The 21,160-nt window shown below is 48.6% G+C and overlaps 1 protein-coding gene across 2 annotated transcripts in view; it reads right to left on the bottom strand.

The window, feature by feature from the left end:
* Nucleotides 1-21,160, bottom strand: part of CAB39 (calcium binding protein 39) — a 51,975-nt gene that overhangs the window by 10,919 nt on the left and 19,896 nt on the right. The window contains exons 2-8 of one of the 2 annotated variants that reach the window (XM_078876313.1): nucleotides 11,085-11,372; nucleotides 8,228-8,392; nucleotides 6,307-6,425; nucleotides 5,473-5,641; nucleotides 2,942-3,001; nucleotides 2,062-2,127; nucleotides 141-284 (exon numbers count right to left, since the gene is read on the bottom strand). In XM_078876313.1, the coding sequence (XP_078732439.1) occupies nucleotides 141-284; nucleotides 2,062-2,127; nucleotides 2,942-3,001; nucleotides 5,473-5,641; nucleotides 6,307-6,425; nucleotides 8,228-8,392; nucleotides 11,085-11,186 (825 nt within the window). In that variant the 5' untranslated portion in view covers nucleotides 11,187-11,372. Of the gene's footprint in view, nucleotides 1-140; nucleotides 285-2,061; nucleotides 2,128-2,941; nucleotides 3,002-5,472; nucleotides 5,642-6,306; nucleotides 6,426-8,227; nucleotides 8,393-11,084; nucleotides 11,380-21,160 lie in introns of both variants that reach the window. The other variant, XM_078876312.1, reaches the window with a different exon arrangement.

The following is a 21,160-nucleotide window of genomic DNA, read 5'->3' as shown; positions in this document are numbered from 1 at the left end:
GGACAGAGCCACGGGAGCACAGAGCCAGACTGAATAAACCACGTGGGTGAGGCGAGATAGATTGCGCGCCCCCCCCCAGGGCGGACATGCATGTGTGCATGTTTCTGTGTGTGCGTGCGTGTGGGTGTGCGTCGCGTTACCTTGAAGACATGGAAGGCCTCGAACTGGATGTTGCGGCTCTTGTCGCGCAGCAGGTTCATCATGAGCTTGAGGTTCTCGGGCTTGCTGATGTAGCGTGTCATGATGGTGAAGTTGTGCCTGTCCAACAGCAGCTCTCCCAGGAGCTGGTGGAGAGACACGGGGACACGCGCACACACACGTGTACTTCAGCAAGATTACACATGCACTAGTACACAGGTACTCGCACACATAGCTACAAAGACAAATACCCCCCCAGTATAGCCTTAACAGACTGTTAGGGCAAGTGCTGTTCGCAAGCACCTATGAAGGCCGGCACGGTACATGATGGGGTGGGTGGCCAACACCACGTCTGTCTTCGTCTCCCCAGTGGCGATGATTTAACACACTATACCAGGTACTTATTTGAGGCCGAGTCGACCTAGTGGAGGCCTAGAACTGGTTTAGATAATCATCATGTTGGTGGCCGTGAGCGGGAATCGAACTCGAGTCGCCGGATTTGTAGTGCATTGTGCTAACAGCTACACGACCGCTCCCCATACAATGCTACACACACACACGCACATGCTTTAGCAAGCACAAGTACACTCAGTGGTGGAATTGTGCCGGTATGCGCCGATACACTATACCGGCATTTCTTAACAACAAACATGTAAAGCGGCATATTTTAAAACAGTGCCTATTCCTATGTTACGGTGTCCGCAGAGAGGAAACGGCCGTGAACATGTGCTCAAAGATGAATAGCTTGCTGGGGAGTCATTCATCGGGAAGTGGATTTACACAGAGCGTTGCAAGCATTAGCGAGATGTTATCTCCCTCGCCTGGTATGGAGGAGGTTGTGGGTTCAATTCCGACTCTGATGCCTGCTGTATATTTGGAGTTTGCATGTTCTCCCTGTGGTTGCGTGGAATTTTCTCCGGGTCCTCCGGTTTTTCCCCTCCACATTTAGAATCAACGTGCGTTTCGAGTATTTGGCTGCTGTAAATTTCCATATAAGTCACTTTGATGAGCTATCCTTTGTAGCCAGGTCGCTGAAAAAGAGCTGCATAGCTCAGTGGGCCAAACTTGGTAAAATAAAAAATAGTTTATAGTTTAGTTCTTATATTTTGCACGGCATGAATGGCATCATCAAAGTGATCACCAGAAGTGACCGGGAGCTGATGCAGATTCAGCAGCAGCAGGGCGCTTCTCAACGCAGCTCACCACGGATTGTATTGTAGGATCCATCTCTGGACTCAAAACCACCAGTTTACACAACCTACGCTCGAGTCTCGAATGCCCATCTAACCACGCTATGGCAGAACTAGACACGATTCGCTATGCCGGTCCGGACCACAAGCTGGGTCCCGGACCGCGTGGCTAGAGGCTTCTTCTCCCCGACGTGAACCCCGAGCTCCTCACGGAGCTCTCGTTAGATGCTCCCGGGCTGGGGCTGGCTCCGCCCTCAGCCCCGCCCACCTTCCAGGCTCCTCGAGCTCCTTCTCGAATGTTCCCGAGAGCTCTTCGGAACCACGTGACTGCCCCTCGGCCCCCGTCCAACAGTGGCCCCCCTCCAGTATCGTCCGGTCACGTGACAACAGGTCAGCCAGAGCGTCATGCCCCAGGGTAACCCTGGCTGGCTGACCCTCGCTCTCGCTCCCTCACTGGATGCCGGCACCGCACGCTACTCGCGGTGCCTCCGTGCTAACCAGCGCTCACCCAACCACCGCTAGTGTTGGTACTGCAGCCCGCAACCCGGGCTGCCCGCAATGACAACATTACCGGCCGTGACTTCGCAAGTCCCGGCACCACACAGTGACAAGTACAGTCACTACAATTACACCAGCCTCAATGTATACAACACTGTGGCCCACCAGAAGTTTCCCCTAGGGGTCCCCCCGACCCATGCAGTGTTGGAAAAAGAAGTAAATTAGAAATGAAAACCTTCAGAGATTGCCTCTTGGTCACGTAGTTTTCTGAGTTGAGCAGTTTCTCGTACTCTCCAAACACCTGCACACATATAAAAAGACAAAGATCCCCCCCCCCATACATGCTTAGCAGACTTTTCGGGCAAGTGCTGTTCACGAGCAGCTATGAAGGTCGGAACAGCACATGAGAGGGTGGGTGGCCAACGCCACACCCAGCCGCCTTTGTCTCCAAAGTGGCCATGTTTACACACCGCACCAGGTACTCATGAGGTGAAGTCGCCCGTAGAATAGGCCCAGAATGGCTTTGAATAATGGTCACTGGTGTTGGCCATGACCAGGAATCTAACTTGACATGAGCGTTCCCTAAAGACAATACAAATAACCCCTGTATAGCCTTAACAGACATTTGGGGCAAGTGCTGTTAGCGAGCACCTACATAGGCATGAATGGCACATGAGGGGGTGGGCGACCAGCCCCACGCCCAGCCACCTTTGTCTCCCTAGTGGTGATCTTTATACGCTGCATCAGGTACTCATTTTGAGGCCAAGGCTACCGAAGCGATGCCAGTTGAGATAATCATCACTGATGTTGGCCGTGAACGGGAATTTAACTCTGGTCACGCTAACTGCCACCAAAAAGACAGACACGGACGCACATGCACAAGAGCGTGTTTATAAATCACCTCGCACGAAGATAGCGGTCATTAACTGGAATTCATGCTGTGGCCATCTGGCAGAGGAGGCTTCGTGATGAGAGCTTACAGACTGGCGGGTCCCACAGCGCAGAGTCACACAGCAAGTGGCAGAAGAGTGCAAGCGAATGACACACGCGCAACGGTCGCGGTGGAATCAGGGAGTGCACACGCGATGGTCGCGGTGGAATCGGGGAGCGCGCACCTTGTCGTAGTTCTCTTCCAGAAACTCTGCGCAGATAATTTTGTGCCTGGTCAGCAAGTCCTGCAATTGATTAGACGAAAATCATAAAATCACAGAACACGTAATAATTAGTTTGCAGTGCATAATACTGGTCACCTGGTAATGACACAAACAGATTCCAGTAAAGCGATGAGCAACTCACAGTCAACATGTAAAGCACTTCCGATTTCCACGGTTGGCTATGTACATACATTCTAGATTTGAAGCTTTCGTGACTGCAAGGATTCATATTCTTAGGTTTTTTCGGTAGTCACGTAGGTAAAAAATTAAAATTAATAAAAGTAAAATAAAAATAAAAAATCACGACGTTTCGGAGGCAACACAAGCTTCCGTCTTCAGGTGGAACCGTCACAGCCCGACAGCTGTATCAAGTAAATGAGAGATTACAGGAGATACCACTCCATATATAATGGTTGAGGGGGGGGGAAGAGTCAGGAATGGCCCACTTTTTATTATTATGGTAAGGTGCAGTTTGAGACTATGAATAGACTGCATAACAAAAGACTGAGCCTTTATTATGGAGAGGTTCGGTTTGTGAATTTTGTTATGTAGGCTAGGCGTAGTCACAAACCGAACCTCTCCATAATAAAGGCTCAGTCTTTTGTTATGCAGTCTATTCATAGTCTCAAACCGCACCTTACCATAATAATAAAAAGTGGGCCATTCCTGGCCCTTCCCCCCCCTCAACCATTATATACGGAGCGGTATCTCCTGTAATCTCTCATTCACTTGATACAGCTGTCGGGCTGTGACGGTTCCACCTGAAGACAGAAGCTTGTGTTGCCTCCGAAACGTCGTGATTTTTATTTTTTATTTTATTTTACTTTTATTAATTTGAATTTTTTACCTACGTGACTTCACCGAAAAAACCTAAGAATATGTACATACATACAATACAGACGAATGAATGAGTTTTCATGGTGTATACCGGTGGGCCCTTTCTGTCACGTAACGTCACATCCTAGAGGGCCGATCCCCCTATAGATAGCCGTCCCTGTGCAGCGGAAGGTGGCTCAGCACTTGGCTTAGTGATGGTAATTAAGTCTGCCAGTCGGAGGGGCGATGATTGCTGTGTGGTTTATCCTAGGGCACTCCCAGTGGCAGCTGTCCTTATGTGGAAAAGGTGAATCAGCACCTGACTCAGCAATAGGGATTAATCGGTCTGCCAGCATGGGGAGAGGATTGCTTCGTAATGTGTGGGTAATACAAAAATACAAAATTTGAAGCGAGATTGATATTGAGTGTGTTTTATAGTTCTGGGGGGTGAAACCGGGACAACCCAGAGGAAACTCATGCAAAACAGGTGGAGAACATACAATACTCCACGCATGGAGAAAGGTGCCCCCCAGTTGGGAAACAAACCTGGGACCTTCTTCCTGCGAGGCACAGGTTATAGCACCTGTAATGCCCTGTTGCAGCTGGAGCCGTGAACAGCTGCCAGTCAACATGTGAAGCAATACAAAGTGGACACATAATGATAAAGATCACACTATTTATACCCCGTGATGCCTTACCGGTGAGACGTTTCCACGACCACTGGGAAAACGTGCCAGCCCCGGTTCGCGAACCCGGCATGGTGGGCTCAGTCTGGGTCCCCACGGTAGTGATAGAAAGAGCCAAAAAGGCGCTGAGAGGCTCCCCGAGAGCCCCTCTAGACAGGATTGGTTCTCAACCGGGGGTACGCAGACCCCTAAGGGGTACGCAGCAATGTCCCAGGGTTGTACGCGAGGTTATTTATAAATGTGTGAAATTATATCGTACATGAGAGTCATTGGTGAATAATCATGTATGAATCTGGCAATATTAAATAACTACAATAAAAATTGTATCCGTATGGTAACCTAGAATGATATAAAAGATCTTTCAAAACTTTATTGATCGTAAACAAAGTGGTTTCCAAGAGTATCCAGCGAGCGCGAACAGATTACGTCATGCATGCAAAAGTCCGTTGACTTTTTTTTTTATTCGCTTGCAGTTACTCGCTAGTTAGGAAATGTCACAAAATGGACAACTGGTTAAAAAATATTGATGTTCATTATTTATCCATTTATTTCTCAGAACCATGTTGGGTCAGGCAAGGGGGGGTACTGCGATGAAACAAAATTCAAGGAGTACCCAACAGTAGCCAAAAAAGGTTGAGAACCACTGCTTGAGGGCATCTGGCCTACTCTCCCACACTCTGGCCACGTCCTGCAAGAGGTAGGGAGTATCCACACTTTACCTCGTGACTCGTGAACGTGCTGATCGACTAACAGTGGCAAGCCCATTGATACTGCAAGGTGGGCAGTGTCAGGGGCGGTGGTTGAGGAGCATTGAAGAGGAAACTTGCTTCAACCGCCACGACGGGGAGACGGCACCGAACCGGTCGGTGACCTCTGGGGATCGCAAGTTCCGGCGCGTCACACCATGCCACCGTGGGGGGGTAGAGGGAGGGGGCGGCAGGGGACGTTACTCCGAGCAGAAGGAATTCGTCTCCTCGCTCGCTAGCTCGCCTTGAAGGTGGCGAAGGCGTCGGAGGCGATGTCGAATGTGGAGACCTCGACGTAGCGGAAGAAGTCGTAGAGCTGCGGCGAGCACAGCACGATCTTGCCGAGTGGCTCGTGGCGGATGCACTCGCGCAGCATGATGCCGCAGTTGAGCGCGATCTCCGGCGTTTCGTAGCTTCGCTCGCCGAGAAACAAAACAAGCGCGCGGAACACGATCCCGTGGTTAACATCTAGGTTAAATATGATTCGATTGCTCCCGCAAGGTGTCGCGACAGCTATTTTAAGGAAGCCTGGTCCGGGTGACGTGGTTATTTGGACTTCCTGGATCTTGGTCCCGGTGAAGTTTGACGCAGCTTCAAGCGGAAAGTCAAGTGTCTAATCGCTGGCTAAGCTTGGTTGTGAGAATCGTTCTTCAACTTAACGGTGAGCGAGCCGAAACGATAACAATATCCGCGTTACACGCTTGTACGTGACAATTTGTGTCGGGTGGTGGAGGAGGGTCTTAATGACACAAAGTTTGTCAGATCCTTGATCATGTGATTCACTGTGAAACTAAAATTATGAACCAGGTGAAACCTCAATTTACCATACACACAAGCAATTAATTATGCACACGACTACTGATGATCAATAACAATTTACCCCGAACTTTTGAAACGTTTAAATAGGCAGCCCTTAAAAAAAAAAATCACGTAATTTCGACGATAAAATCGCTCCATCTGTTTTTTTTTCTGGTTGGCCCCTTTTCCTTCGACAATGATGATTAATATGATTGAGAGAGCGTCATCTTCCCACTCGGGAGACAGTGGGGGGCGGGGGGTAGCGCAATTCTTCCCTCACCCCTTGAGCAGCATGAAGAGCAGACTGGGATTGGCGCAGATGTACTCCACGGTGGGGGAGCGAGTGCCGATCTGCCGTCGGAGAATATTGTTGAAGATCTGTGCCACGTCCTTCTTGCCCTGGGAATGGGAGCACGAGGAGGAGAGATGCATGTACATTACTATTACATTATTTTGTATTTTATTTTACCAGGTGTAAGGTCCACTGAGCTGTATAGCTCTTTTTCAGATGCGACCTATCACAAATTATAGCGCAACAAAGTGGCTTTTCCTGTGGAAATGTAAAGCAGGAAAATACTCTTAAAAACATGTTAATCCTAAATGTGGAGGGAAAAACCAGAGGACCTGGAGAATAATCCAGGGAGAATAATCCACATGACCACGGGGAGAACATGCAAACTCCAAATATACAGCCATGAGTGTCAGGATAAAACCCACAACCTCCTGTATACCAGGCGAGGTAGTTAACATCTCGCTACCGTGGCGCTCTATATATGTGCATATGATGCACTTCTTTGGCACAGGAACATAGCCAACCGTGCTAATAGGAGGTGCGGGGAAATGACAACAAACTAAACACAACAAGCACAGACGAGCATCGCGATGCTCTCCCCTGCAGGGCCGTGGGGTGACCTATAGATGGCAGTGTTACCTCCTCGTAACACACTGGGTTTTCTCCGGGCACATCAGTTCACTCTTCCCACACACAGAGCTGAATTTCTTTGCACCTTCTGGACAAGGAGCAAGGTCACCGCGGTGAAAGCGTGGCAGTGGCAGGGGAAGGCGTCGAGCGGAATTTGAAACTCTGGGAACGAGGAGACCAACTCTGGGACCGTGCCACGACAACTCCCTCCTTCGAGTGACGTCGCTGCATTCGTGTAGCGGTGGTGGGTGATGCAGTGGTGAAGCGGTGGTGGGTGATGCCGTGGTGTAGCGGTGGTGGTGATGTCGTGGTGTAGCGGTGGTGGTGATGCCGTCGTGTAGCGGTGGTGGTGATGCCGTGGTGTAGCGGTGGTGGTGATGTCGTGGTGGTGGTGATGCCGTGGTGGTGATGCCGTGGTCTAGCGGTGGTGGTGATGTCGTGGTGTAGCGGTGGTTGGTGATGCCGTGGTGTAGTGGTGGTGGTGATGTCGTGGTGTAGTGGTGGTGGGTGATGTCGTGGTGTAGTGGTGGTGGTGATGCATGGTGTAGCGGTGGTGGTGATGTCGTGATGTAGTGGTGGGTGATGTCGTGGTGTAGCGGTGTTGGGTGATGTCGTGGTGTAGCGGTGGTGGTGATGTCGTGGTGTAGCGGTGGTGGTGATGTCGTGGTGTAGCGGTGGTGGTGATGTCGTGGTGTAGCGGTGGTGGTGTAGCGGTGGTGGTGATGTTGTGGTGTAGCGGTGGTGAGTGATGTGGTGTAGTGGTGGTGGTGATGCATGGTGTAGCGGTGGTGGTGATGTCGTGATGTAGTGGTGGGTGATGTCGTGGTGTAGCGGTGTTGGGTGATGTCGTGGTGTAGCGGTGGTGGTGATGTCGTGGTGTAGCGGTGGTGGTGATGTCGTGGTGTAGCGGTGGTGGTGTAGCGGTGGTGGTGATGTTGTGGTGTAGCGGTGGTGAGTGATGTGGTGTAGTGGTGGTGGTGATGTCGTGGTGTAGTGGTGGGTGATGTCGTGGTGTAGCGGTGGTGGTGATGTCGTGGTGTAGCGGTGGTGGTGATGTCGTGGTGTAGCGGTGGTGGTGATGTCGTGGTGTAGCGGTGGTGGTGATGTCGTGGTGTAGCGGTGGTGGTGATGTCGTGGTGTAGCGGTGGTGGTGATGTCGTGGTGTAGCGGTGGTGGTGATGCCGTGGTTTAGTGGTGCCGGGTGATGCCGTGGTGCAGTAGTGGTGTAGTGATATCATGGTCTAACTGTAATGTAGCGATCGTGCGGTGGTTGCGGCACCTCAAAGTCAATGCGCTGCAGCTGTGTAATGAGCACGGGGATGAGGCCACTATTGTAGAGCTCCTGGGCCAGCTGAGCCACAGCCTCCGGCTGGGGCTCCTTGTCTCCCGTGCCGTAGAGGATCTCCTTCATCGCCGCCAGGCTCTTCGACACCTCCTCGCTCGCCTGCACACGCGCCCCACCCCACGCAGCGCCAGCACCGGTCAGCAGCGCCAACAGCGGTCGCTGCATTCATTGCAACGGCGGCAGCAGCAGCAGTGCTGGCAGCAGCAGCACTGGCAGCAGTAGTGGTGGTAACATCAGCAGTAGCCGTGATAGCAGATGCAGCAGTGGTGGTAGCAGGAGCAGCAACAGTAGTAGAGGCAGCATCCATCAATGGGGTTGCAGTATTATTAACCGCAGCAGCAACAGGATATGACATTGGTGGCACATGCCTGTTGCTGTAATAGTGGATGATTTGCACTCCCCATGCTCGCTCAAGATGTTCCTCTCACCCCATGATGTGACAAGCATGTTTTTTTTTAATCAGGAGCTTAAATGCGCCTTAAACCAACATCTCCCTCTCAATCACTCCTTATTCCCAGCTGTGTGTTTTTTTGGCCCAGCTGATTACAGCTTGTCCGTGTGCAGCAGCAGCACAAGGTGAGGGCACAGACGATCTGAAGAGCGGACATAAGTCCACCAATAAGTTGCGAGGTGGGGCGAGGTTGCTGTCGGTTATTCAATTTAAGCAGCTTGCAAGTACCTTTTCAAATGTGGACATCAATGTTGTGGTTTCAGGTGTGTACCCTTCCTGCACTTAAGTGTCTATATACATTCCTGATGCTGACACTCTTACTGCTAATGCTGCAGATTACACTTATTTATTTCTAATTTATTTATCCAGGAAATCCATATTGAGTCTCAAATATGGGTGATTTTTTGGGATATTCCTGCATTGGAATTTTTGGCAAATTCTTTGCAAGCCCTATTTGATTTTGTGTGCGAGGAAACCCGAGTACCCAGCTCACTGGGGCGCCACGGTAACGAGAGGGTATCTGCATCACCTGGTATACAAGAAGTTGTGGGTTCGATCCAAACCCTGATGCCAGTATATATGCAGTTTGCAGGTTCTCCCCGTGGTCGCATCGATTTTCTCCAGGTCCTCCGGTTTTTCCCTCTAAGTTTAGAAACATTGTGTTTCGAGTATTTGGCTGCTATAAATATCCCACGTGACTTTGTTGATCGAGCATTTGTGGCCGGGTCACTTCTGACAAAGAGCTACATAGCTCAGTGGGACTTACCTGGTAAAATAAAAAAATATAGGACATTTTTGTTGACCCACTACACATACGAGAGGAAAACACAGGGTCCAAAAAGCTGTGCTCCAGGAACTACTTGCTGTGCTGCCATTTCCTGACCACCAGCACCGAATTTTCCGGGTTTAGGAGTTGCAACGTTCTCTACACAATCCACCAAGCTTAACCTCAAGAGTGTTGGGAAGTTGGCGGAGGGGGGGGGGGAATGGGGGAACAGCGGTGATTGTGGGATCAGTAGAAGCAGCAATAGCAGTCGTCGTAATGCAAATAGCAGCAGCGGGAGCATTGGCAGCAGGATCATGAACCATTAGCAACGGCAGTAATTAAGCATCAGCATCACCAATAGCAACCACCGAGTGAGCGTTGGAATGCACAGCGGTAGCATCAGAAAAAGCAGCCGCACCGGGAGTAGTTCAAGCGGCAAGAGCATAAACTCTAGCAGCCACAAGAGCAGATTAGTACAAGAGTACAATCAGCCATCTCTCCACTGCTGGACGAAGGCCTCCCCCCCCCATACGCTGTCATTATCCCTCACGGTCCAGTACTGCCACCGTTCCAATTCGCTCCTGCACCTAAACCGGTCACATTGCTTCATCTACTCGGCGATCATACTCCACGACGCATTCTCTTGTTTGACTGCCACTCCGTCACCATTCTCCTCCATCGGCCACTGTCCCATCGAGTGATACGTTCTGCTCGCTCAGTCTCAATACCCCTGTCCTCTTTCAACTGGGTCTAAATGCCTGTTAATTTATGGACTGTGTCTAGATATCACGAACCCCATTAACCTTGTTCCGATGACGGACAAGTACTTCATTGGAACAAGATTCAGCAGTGAATGTGACCCACCCACCCTGCAAATTACAGACGTCTCAGAATGGGAAAGGGTTGACCTGGTCTCCACAGTGTAATTCATGTGTCAGTTTCCACTAATGTGTGACAGGATAATGGGAAAACCATTGCTGCTTTCCAACAACGTGGCCTGGCTTGTTTTTCTCCTACGGTCGTCAGAAAATCGCTTTCCGGCACCACGTAACCCAGTGCCGAACACCTCTTTGGCTCGCCAACATAATCCTTCCCTCACACTGCTCCACTATGGAATTCCCCTCCACCGTCGATTTTCCCAGCCTCTTTTAACAACCTTGCTCAATTTAAGAAGCACGTCAACAGTGATCTATTACAACTTCGACGGTCGACTTAACATGTAGACTTTCGAAAACAATATTATCCAGAATAGAGTTTTTGAGTTAAGAGGCTGGTTGTAATTACCTGCGAAACGTCGTACTTGTAAATGTTGTGAGTTTGTTTAATCTCCAACACACTGGTGTGCTGAACTAGTATCTTAATTGGCATGTTTTGTTTATGTGACAAACCTAACTAATTGGCCGTGTTGGGTGGTGGCAGGTTTAATGACATTCATATTTACGAGATCTGACCCCAAAAAAACCTCAACTTGAACAGTGCTGTTTGTTGTTGGCCTTTTTATGTTTTTGGGCCCTTGGGTCCACTCTGAGCAACCGTTGTCAAAACGACAAGAATCCCGCATGTGCTCACCGCACCTTCTCCGCTTTCTTGTCCTGCTTCTCCAGCTGTGCCAGGCTCTCCTTGAGGTGGCGCACCACCTCCGCCGGCGTCTTGTGGGACTTGCCGAACAGGGGCATGTCTGCCGAGGGTCCGAGGGGGGACGCGCGCGCTCGCCCACACAGAGCCACTCAACCCACTCGCTCGCGCGCCCACACCGCTTCGTCCACGCGCTCGCACACACACACGCGTACGCTCTCTCGCCTACTTGTTCACTCGCTCGTTCCCGACTCAGCAAAAAATACGCTCACATGCGCATACACGGACTGTCGCCTGAATGAAGACCAGGAGCACAGGCACACACACACACACGCACACAGATACACACACACAGACACACCAGACAGACCCACATACGCACACACAGACATAGGTTAGGATAGAACATGCAACCTGTTGATAAGAATTTCATTGAAAATGTTACTGCCATCAAGAGTTGTGTTGTCAGGAGGCAATGCCGTGTCCTTCCTGACATTGGGTAGAGCCTCACTCTGTCCGTGTCAGTGACTGCATCACGGACATTATGGTACCCCGGGGTACCGCCAAAATGTTAATATCATGATAAACGATCATTTAAATTCACAGTTGTTTTATTGGAACCCAATTAATATCGTTAACAGAGGGACCACTGCGTAAACCCACGTGTGTGGGATGCCCACGTTGAACCGGGGATGGGGGGAACTCGTGTTAAAATTGCGGGTCAGCAATTACTCAACGGGCAAACTCCACGAGCCGCCCGGCCGCCTCTAAAACACGCCAACCGTCGACATCAAGGAAGGACATCAAAGCCCCGGTGCTTTTACAGAAGAGAAGTTTAGGGATAGAGGTCACTGCTTTATCAGTTTCCGTAATAAAGGCGAACATGATGAACTGCCAGGGTATGTGCATATTTGCCCAGTGTCCTCCTGTCGTAACACCCAACAGTGGTCACGACATAGAGAAACATGTCATTTCCACCACTTTTCTGAGCCACCAAATAGAAATGAGCATGGCATGAGAGCTCGTTACATCTTAAAAAACTGTAAACTAAAAATTTGTTTATTTTACCAGGTAAGGCCCACTGAGCTATGTAGCTCTTTGTTCAGAAGCAACCTGGCCACAAATGATAGCTCAACAGAGGGGATTATTGTGTGGAAATGTATTGCAGCCAATTACTCTAAATGCGTGTTTCTAAATGTGGAGGGGGAGAAAAATCCAAACTCCAAATATACAGCAGGCATCAAGGTCGGGCCCACGACCTCCTGTAGACCAGGCGAGGTAGTTAACATCTAGCTACTGTGGCGTTTCAATGCCGCTTGAGAAGTGCTGGATGCAGCGATTGCATAACCCCGTACATTCCTTTAAACACATGACAGGTGACAAAACTATTACACAATAGGACCCCCCCACCCCCCATGTAGGTGCCAGTTAAAATAAGAGCACCGCGTTCTCCGACTGCACGAGCGCTCGCGGTGGACACGCACGCAGCAAAGATGTCAGACGCCCATTAAACAAACACGCATTCCCGACCGATGCGTATTAAGAGCGTGGCGCACACTCAGAAGAATGCAACGTTATAATCCGGCTTAAGCCATCATCCCAATTGGGTGCGATAAAATTAGTACCTCTTTGCGGGAAGTCAGTAAAAAGATTTGTTATTGCACTCTTACGAGTCCTGTCCATCACGAACGCACATTGATTACACATTGAAGTAGGCTCCACGGAACAACAACAACACTATTTGGAGTCTGTTCCAGAACTGGCTCGGACTCACGGATGGATCCCGAACATGAGCTGGTAGCGTGTTCCAGCATCTTTGGGCCGGAGACCTTGAAACTGCGCTGGCCGTATATCGTACGCGAGATTTACACGCAGCAGGTATAGCAGCAGCGAGCAGCAGATCATAGTCCAAGTCGATTTTGGTCTGTTGAAGCTGGTACACACTGATCGGCGAGAGAGGACGGAGCAGACCGATGGAGCACTGGGGGAGAAGTCAAAAGGAGTTCAACTAATGCAGGAGACTGCCTCGCCCACGAGCGTGAATTTGGTGCCGACAAATCGGCAGGAATATTTGCACTTGTGCAATTTGTACTTCTATAATGTATTTATAGTGACTTGCTTAGCTTTTATCTATTTTGCACCCGTCGTTATTTTGTACTGTTTGTCGATATAATTCGCTGACCCGCACCTGATGTAAATCTGTGATAAAGAGCTTAATAGCTCATCAGGTTCCTCCAGGATAGAGGTTCTAAACTCTGAACATGGAACTCTCACCGATGATTCGGGGACTCCACTGCCCGACACTCAAGGGGCACAGTTTTCACGCTTGCGCAAGTAAATGTGACCGCTTTTTTAAATTACATTCATGAGGAAAAGTTACAAATCTGAACAAAAAACTACGAGGTCACGTAACTTGATAAGGTTTTCCGTCGCGCAGTTTTGCGCGTGTGGGCGACGCGGCTCAGAAAGAGTAAATATTACCTCTCAACTGATCATCTTACAGCACCGGGCACAGTGAGGCTACAGTGAATTCAACAAACTCAGCGACCAAGTATTTTATCTATGCCGCAATGGCCGGGTGCCTCTGTGGGCTCATGATGGCCATGTCAAAGACACTCAGCAAGTAGATTAAATGAGCCACCCTCAATCCAGTCACCAGCAACTACAAAACAAACAGGACATGCAAATAATATTTATTATTTGCATTTGCTAGAGAGCCCTCCATTATGCAGACGCATCTCAAAAGCTAATTGCACGCGATAAGCAACTTACACTGCACACCTCATCTAAAGAAAATTGAAAAGGCACCCTTGGTGGCAGCTGTCCCCTGTGTGGCAAAAGGCGACTCGGCCATCTGACTTGCACACAACAGGCATTATTCTCCGAGTAGGCAGCGATGATTGCCGCTTTGTGGAATCCCAATAGAGTAATTTTCCGCAACCGAAATAACGGAGCGTTTAAACCAAGGCCGTAGCCATGGAGTCAACATTGGGGGGGGACCAAATCTTTCAGGGGGTCTGGGGGTCCCCCCCCAGAAAAAAGATCAAAATTTGAAAACTAATTTCCTGCCATTTTCTGCCAAAAATATTAAAAAAATTCACTAACACATGAAATGGACGTATTATTTATTTTTTACAATAATGTCTAATAGTGTATTGTATTACATTGCTCTGTTTTTTCTTTTTTTTTACCTTTTCTTGTTTCATTGTATTTAATGGCAGATATTAGGGATGAATAAAGTACAACCATAACCACAATCATATAAACAGAAATCTATGCATTGTTATTTGAAGACAAGTCCAGATATTGTGGCCAAGGCTTAGCAAATTGTTGTTTTATTTACATATTTACAAGTAAACTTGGGTGGGCAGCAGGGGCGTTTGCTCTGCTCTCCTCTCATATCTTCTCCTCTCCAGCCTTCTTGCCTCCTCCCCACTGGTCCTATCTTCTCCTCTCTGCTCCAGTCATCTCTTTTCCTCTCTCCTGCTCTGCAGTCATTTCTGCTCCTTTGCTCTGCTCTACTCTCCTATCAACTCCTCTCCAGGCAATGACAAGTGTTTTGATTTGCCATTCTTCAAGCAAAGGATCCCAAGCCCTATTTGCGCTTATCGTTGACACCGTTAGAAGACTGGCATATTCCTTCAAGGTCCAGTCCAGTTTCTCCTGGTGCACATGACACATGGCCACATTTTTCAGCCTTGTTTGACTCATCGAAGATCTAAGCCATGTCTTAAGCCTCCTCAGAGCACTAAAACTACTCTCAGCCTCTAAAGAGGAGGCAGGGACGACCAGCAAAAGCCTTACTAAAGCTTCCCCCTGACTGAAGAGACCTCTCACCTCTGGCACTATTTCCCTAATAATGCTAGCAACATCTGAGCTCATTTGAGATGTGTAATTCGCCCCAAACATGGCCAGCTGCACCTGCAGTCATCTTGAATTCAATTCAGGAGACTCGTCTACCACCTTGTCCATGTCTCTGCGTAGCAGCACATTCTCAAGCTGCTGCAGCTTGTGGAATCCAGCTTGATCAAACCTCTATGAATTGAATATTCACTGTGTCCAAGCGTTGTATAATTGGGCTCTGTACAAAGACTGGGCATCCGGATGGAAATGGGCTGCAGCCTGACCGGTGTAACACTTTGTAGGTTTGCGGATAAGAGGCCAAATTTTTTAAAAATATTTTTTACATCAATATATTGGGGGGGGGGGGGGACATTTTGAGCATATTTGAATATTGGGGAGGGATGTGTCTCCCCCCCCCCCTAATATATATGAAATTATGGCCTTGGCTTAAACAAGCGGGTTGTGAAGGACAGCCGTTTCGTGACTGGGGGCGAGCAGTCTGTTGGAGAGAGACCGGCTCAACTCTCTCAGTGGCATTGGCTTGTATTGCAGCTTTGTGTATGTGCTTGTTGATATAATTTGGGCCACAGTGGCAAGATGATAACTACCTCGCCTGGTATACAGGAGGCCATGGGTTCGATCCCAACCCTGCTGTATATTTGGAGTTTTCATGTTCTTCCTCCCCGTGGTAGCGTGGATTTTTCTCCGGGTCCTCCGGGTTTGTTATCCCCCACATTTAGAATCAACATCACGCGTTGAGAGCATTTGGCTGCGATACATTTCCACGTGATAAGCCACTTCGTTGAGCTATTATTTGTGGCAAGGTCGCTTCTGAAAAAGAGCTACATAGCTCAGTGGGCCTGACCTGGTAACATTTTTTTTTTAAATATCAGCTGTAGGGCACCTGGGCACAGGCGAGTGAGAGAAGAGTGACACATGGGGCCTCCTGATCACGGTTCCGACAGCTTCAACACAAGCGCTCGTACCGTGTCACAGAACTACAGCGGCACGGTGGCCATGCAGCGGCACGGAGGTGGGATGATGTACGTCCTCATCATCACGATCCGTGGGCACATAGCCCCTAGGTGTCCAAACTGCACATTTCATCATTTCTTTCCACTTTCCTTGGTCTTGTGCCAATATGCTCAAGTAGTGCCACATCTTTCTGGCACCCTTCTGGGTTGTATGTACCATGGGTGGAAAAAACCCGATTTTTCAAGCGGCAGGCATCAGGTTTTTTCTTTAATACAATTAAACCCGATTTCGGGGAACTAAACCCTGGTTTAATGAATACGAAACTCTGATAGGCTTAGGCTGCTTCCTCGTCGGTGCTGCTATCGTACTCGGGGCCGTCAGGCACGGGGTAGTCGTAGAATGCGGGCAGGTTGGTCTTGATGAACATGAGCTTCTCCACAATCGTGGGCGCCAGTGAGTTGCTTAGCTTGGAATGGATGAAGCCCATCGTTGAGAAGTGCGGTTCTGCAATTAGAACCAATTAAACCGGATTTCTCCCAATCTCAAATGATCGGTTTAATATAAAAAGACAATTAAACCCGATTGTAAAAAACCCGACTGTGCCACCCTTGGTATGTACAAACATAGATTGGGGGTTGTTTAACAAAATCCAGTAAACCAGTAATCAGGTGATGAAAAGGGGCAATGTGGGAGGGGGGAGGTGGGGGGGTTTAGAAGCTTGCCCCATCGCTATAACTTCCGTGCCAGGAGATGAGATCAAACCGGCGTCCTCTGGATGGCAAATTAAGTGTGGCTAACCCTTACACACCACTGTATCAGCTCCCAACCATTTCAGTGAAAGAGGTTTATATTTTTTCTAAAACATTTATATGCGTGGCAAACCAGGAGTGGAAATTTTTTTTAATAACCCTAATATACATAACATTTGGCGATGCTGCATCAACAAATGTGCCATAAAGGACTATTGCCCAAAACATTACCTATTATGTCTTTTCCTTTTAAGGCCGCAGTGTATTGACAAACGTGCTTAGTTTCTATACAGATATGTATATGGCCGGATGCGATCTGCGTCCATTAAGGACGATGAAAGAATAACCATTCGGAGCCTGCTGGGCCAGCCCCGTCTCAATAGCTCACGTGCGCCAATAAAAAAGCTGTGGGTCATAAGTCTAAGTCGTTTAAAAAAAACACACGTGACGGCCAAGTACGGACTCAAAGTCTCTTCTTTATCAATGGCAAGCTCTGAAGCAAGAAGGTGCCGGCCAACGCTCCGTGAACTTGATTAGCAAATAAAAATGAAATAGCCCCATGTAGGTTGACTTGTGATATTTCTCCGGCTTCTCCTTTGTACGTTGAATTTCTTTCACACTGTACATAGCCAACCGTGCTAATCGGAGGTGCGAGAAAGGAAAACAAACTTCATTAATAATCTGGCTGTGAATATGAATCCTCAAGTGCATTAAGTGGTTATATTGAGAATATACCAACGTGTGCACACACCGCACTTTGTCAATTCACTGCTGAATGTCGGCTGCCTCGGCACACAACACCGATGTTAAAACGTTCACTAAATCTATGATGCAACCGATAAATAAACATATTAATTGGCGCAGGCATGTACTGAGTTAAAAGCTCCATTCAGGAGATGAACGAGACTTGAAAGCTACAGCCAGGAAAGTCATCATGGCACTCGAGTGACTTCCCCGTGACATCACTTCCATACCTCTAATAAAGCACGGTTGGCTAGGTACGATGCGAAAGAAGTTCAACATACAGCACATACATACGCAGCGGCGTCACGTAAGCGTTATGGCGGAGCACCTGGTGGTGATTTTAACCAAATCTTGTCGATGCAGACATTTCAAACGCGTGTTAAAGAGTTCAGGACACACAGCAGGGCAGTTATCAGAACAGCGCTCGATGTGAAGACAGACGTGAGTGTGGCTTCAGACACATGAAGAGGAATGAAAACTTCTGGGCTTCTACGCTTCACGCTCTTTGTCAGCCCTGCAACTTAATGAACACGGGACAAAGATCCCACGTAGCACACACGGGCTGTTGGGGGAAAGTGCTGTTAGCGAGCACCTAAATAAAGTTGGCAAGGCACACGAGGGGGTTGGTGGCCAACGCCACGCCCGGTTGCCTTTGTCTGCCCAGTGCTGATATTTACACACCGCACAAGGTACTCATTTAAGGCCGAGTCAACCTAATTTCGGGGAGGCCCAAGACTAGGTAAATTATTCGTCACCGATGTTGGTCGTGAACAGGAATGGAACTCGAGTTGTTGGGTTTGTAGCGCAGTGTGCTATACCACAACTCTTTATACGAAGAGGGAACACACACACACACCACGCACACACTTGGATTCATACTACACACGGCCCGTGAAGGAGGAGCACTATGCCACACCTTAAAGGTGAGCAAATCTTCGGCGAGCAATTAAATGCAGATGCCTTCTCAATGTTGGGTGACCAAAGAAGGATAACGTGAAACGGAGATCAGGTGACAAAAAGGCATGGGGGAAGAAGAAATAAACCACAGCGTTCCAGCGACTGGAACAACGGTTCTGACGCAAGCGTAAACTTGAAACTTCCAGAAACTAACACTCGCGTGTTCTGTGTTCAGCGCTTCTCTACGGACACAAAATTAACCAATAAATTTTGGTAAAATAAAAATCGTAAAAAGAAATGTTCACACATTCATCCACCCAAGCAGCACTGGGCAGGCCCAAAACAGTATGGCTTCTGAGACCGGGCGCATTCCCGGCGAGTTGGCCATCAGCTACAATTACCTCAATTGTAACAAATCAGGTGTGAATACAAAGATCCCCGTATAGTCTTAACAGACTGTTGGGGTAAGTGCGGTTTGCGAGCACCTATGAAGGCTGGTACAGCACACGAGGGTTGGGTAGCCAGCACCACGCCCGGCCACCTTTGTCTCCCCAGTGGTGATGTTTACACATCGCACCAGGTACTCATTTAAGGCTGAGTCGACTTAGGGGAGGCCCAGGACCGGTTCAAATAATCGTCACCGGTGTTAGTGGCCGTGAGCGTAAATCGAACTTGGGTCGCCGGGTTCGAAGCGCAGCACCCTAACCGCTCCAAACTACCACTTATACGCGTACACAATTGGACGCACGAGAATCGTGCACACAGGAATCTAATTTAATCGAGGAATCGTAGCCAATACTGCAAGTGTGGGAAAATCCCAACTGGCAGCGGCATTGTGCAGCGCCCTCCGTCTGCTGAATGTCGATGTTGTCGTTGCAGCATTGCCAAAACCATGCTCTCATGCAACATCACTTACAAGGACGACACCGCCCCGTCCTCGTCATTGCAAAATTCTTGGAATTCCTCTCTACGCCTTCTGCTGCTGTTGCTGCATGTAAACAAACCTCCAAAAGAACCAGGTCCCATGCAAGAGCTTTACCCTTGGCAGTATGTCACACCATCAAGTTTTACTCCGCTCTGCATAAAACGCACACAAAACAACACTGACAGAGAACCCCCCCCACCCCCCCATAACAATTTGAAAGATCATAGGGGCGAGCGGTGTTAGAGAGTAGCACCTATTAAGGCCAGCATGACGCAGTGAAGGCTCAGCGAGGCTAGCACACGACGCCCGGCCGCCTTTGTCTCCTCAGTGCTTATGTTCACACGCAGAACCAGGTATCCATTGATGCCGAGTCATCCTCGACAGAGACTACGAACAGGTTCTACTAAAACTCTCCACTGGTGTTAGCCCTTACCAGAATTTGTAGCGTTATCTAATCCTGGTAATGGAACAGATTTTCAGTGTAATGTGTGAATAACTATGCCACCATCATACCAAAAAACACGAAGATACCCCATATAGTCTTAACAGACTGTTGGGTTAAGTGCCGTTTGCTAGCACCTATGAAGGCCGGCACAGCACACGAGGTGGTGGGTAGCCAGCACCACGCCAGTGGCGATGTTTACACATCGCTTCAGGGACCGATTCAGAAAATCGTCAATGGTGTTGGACGTGAGCGGGAATCAAATTCGGGTCGCTAGGTTCTTAGCGCAACACGCTAAACGTTGCGCTACTGTTCCCCACACACACATGGGCGCATGCAGAATGCCAAATATTTATAAATGAATCAACTTCCATTCCTTACCTCCAGAAAAAGCCGAAAGTCCTACTGAACTTCCAGACTTGCGCGAACAAGAACAAGAAGCATTTGTTTAAGCCACGACTCGTGGTGCGGAGAGAAGCAACTGACGTCACGCCTCCCAAACCGGCAGTATTTGTTTGGTAAGCCTGGATGAGAGCCCGAAGGTCGAAAGTCGAAACCGGTCCAAAGTTTTGGAAAGTTAAATGCTGCCGGTTAACATAAGCTCTGGGCCCATGACACTTCAAATACTAAATTTTTATGTGGCGATTGAAAAGGGAATTTTTATATTTATCTTATTTATTATCTGGAATAGCACTCTTGAGCAAAAAAAAGAGTCAAATGCAATTTGTGCAAGTTCAGATTGTAAAGGTTTATAGTGGCAATCATATTTAAGCAGTGAAAATGGTATCTTTATCATCGTTAACCACTCAAACAAGGAACTATACAGTTGCTGCTTTTACGAATGAATTTTTCTATGAGAACCGGTTAACTGCTTACAATAACAAGGGGATGTTTTTGCTGGCACTGAAAAGAAAGATCTTGATGTTTCGGCACAATGCCCTTCTTTCATGAGAGAGAAGACGGCCAGTTGCCTCATGTGTTGGACAAAAACATTGGCCGATTTCCTCCTGGTGACAATAAATAAAGAACCTCAGGAATTATTGTTAATTACCCCATTGTCCAACCGATGAATTACAGAAGCCCAGCTGCATTGTGCTCAAAAGTCAGTTACTCGAATTCTACAAGTTTGGAGTTTTCTCCAGGGGCTCCCGTTTTCCTCCCACATGTACGAATACAAATTGGCTGGAAACATCTTAACATACAGAGGACTGCAGAGCTTGGACAATTGTTGGTGGGGCCGACTTACCACTTGGCTGCTGCCTTCCAGCTCGCCGCGTCTGTGGGCCCGCAGCGACTGTGAGATGCAATTTGCATGAGCGACGACGTTGCATATAAAACTACAACTTTAAACGAAAAAAAAATAAGTAATGTATGCTGATGTAAGGGATCTGCGAGCTACCCTCACGCACACGCAGACACGACATCTCAGCTCTCACTACAACACGCACCAATCACACGCGCGGGAATGCGCTGGACGAGGGTCAGGGGTTAAAGGGCAGT

This window comes from Lampetra fluviatilis, chromosome 43 (genome assembly GCF_964198595.1).
Source record: "Lampetra fluviatilis chromosome 43, kcLamFluv1.1, whole genome shotgun sequence".
Classification (NCBI taxonomy): domain Eukaryota; kingdom Metazoa; phylum Chordata; class Hyperoartia; order Petromyzontiformes; family Petromyzontidae; genus Lampetra; species Lampetra fluviatilis.
Note: the sequence above shows the minus strand (reverse complement) of the source record. Positions and strands in the feature narration are given on the sequence as shown.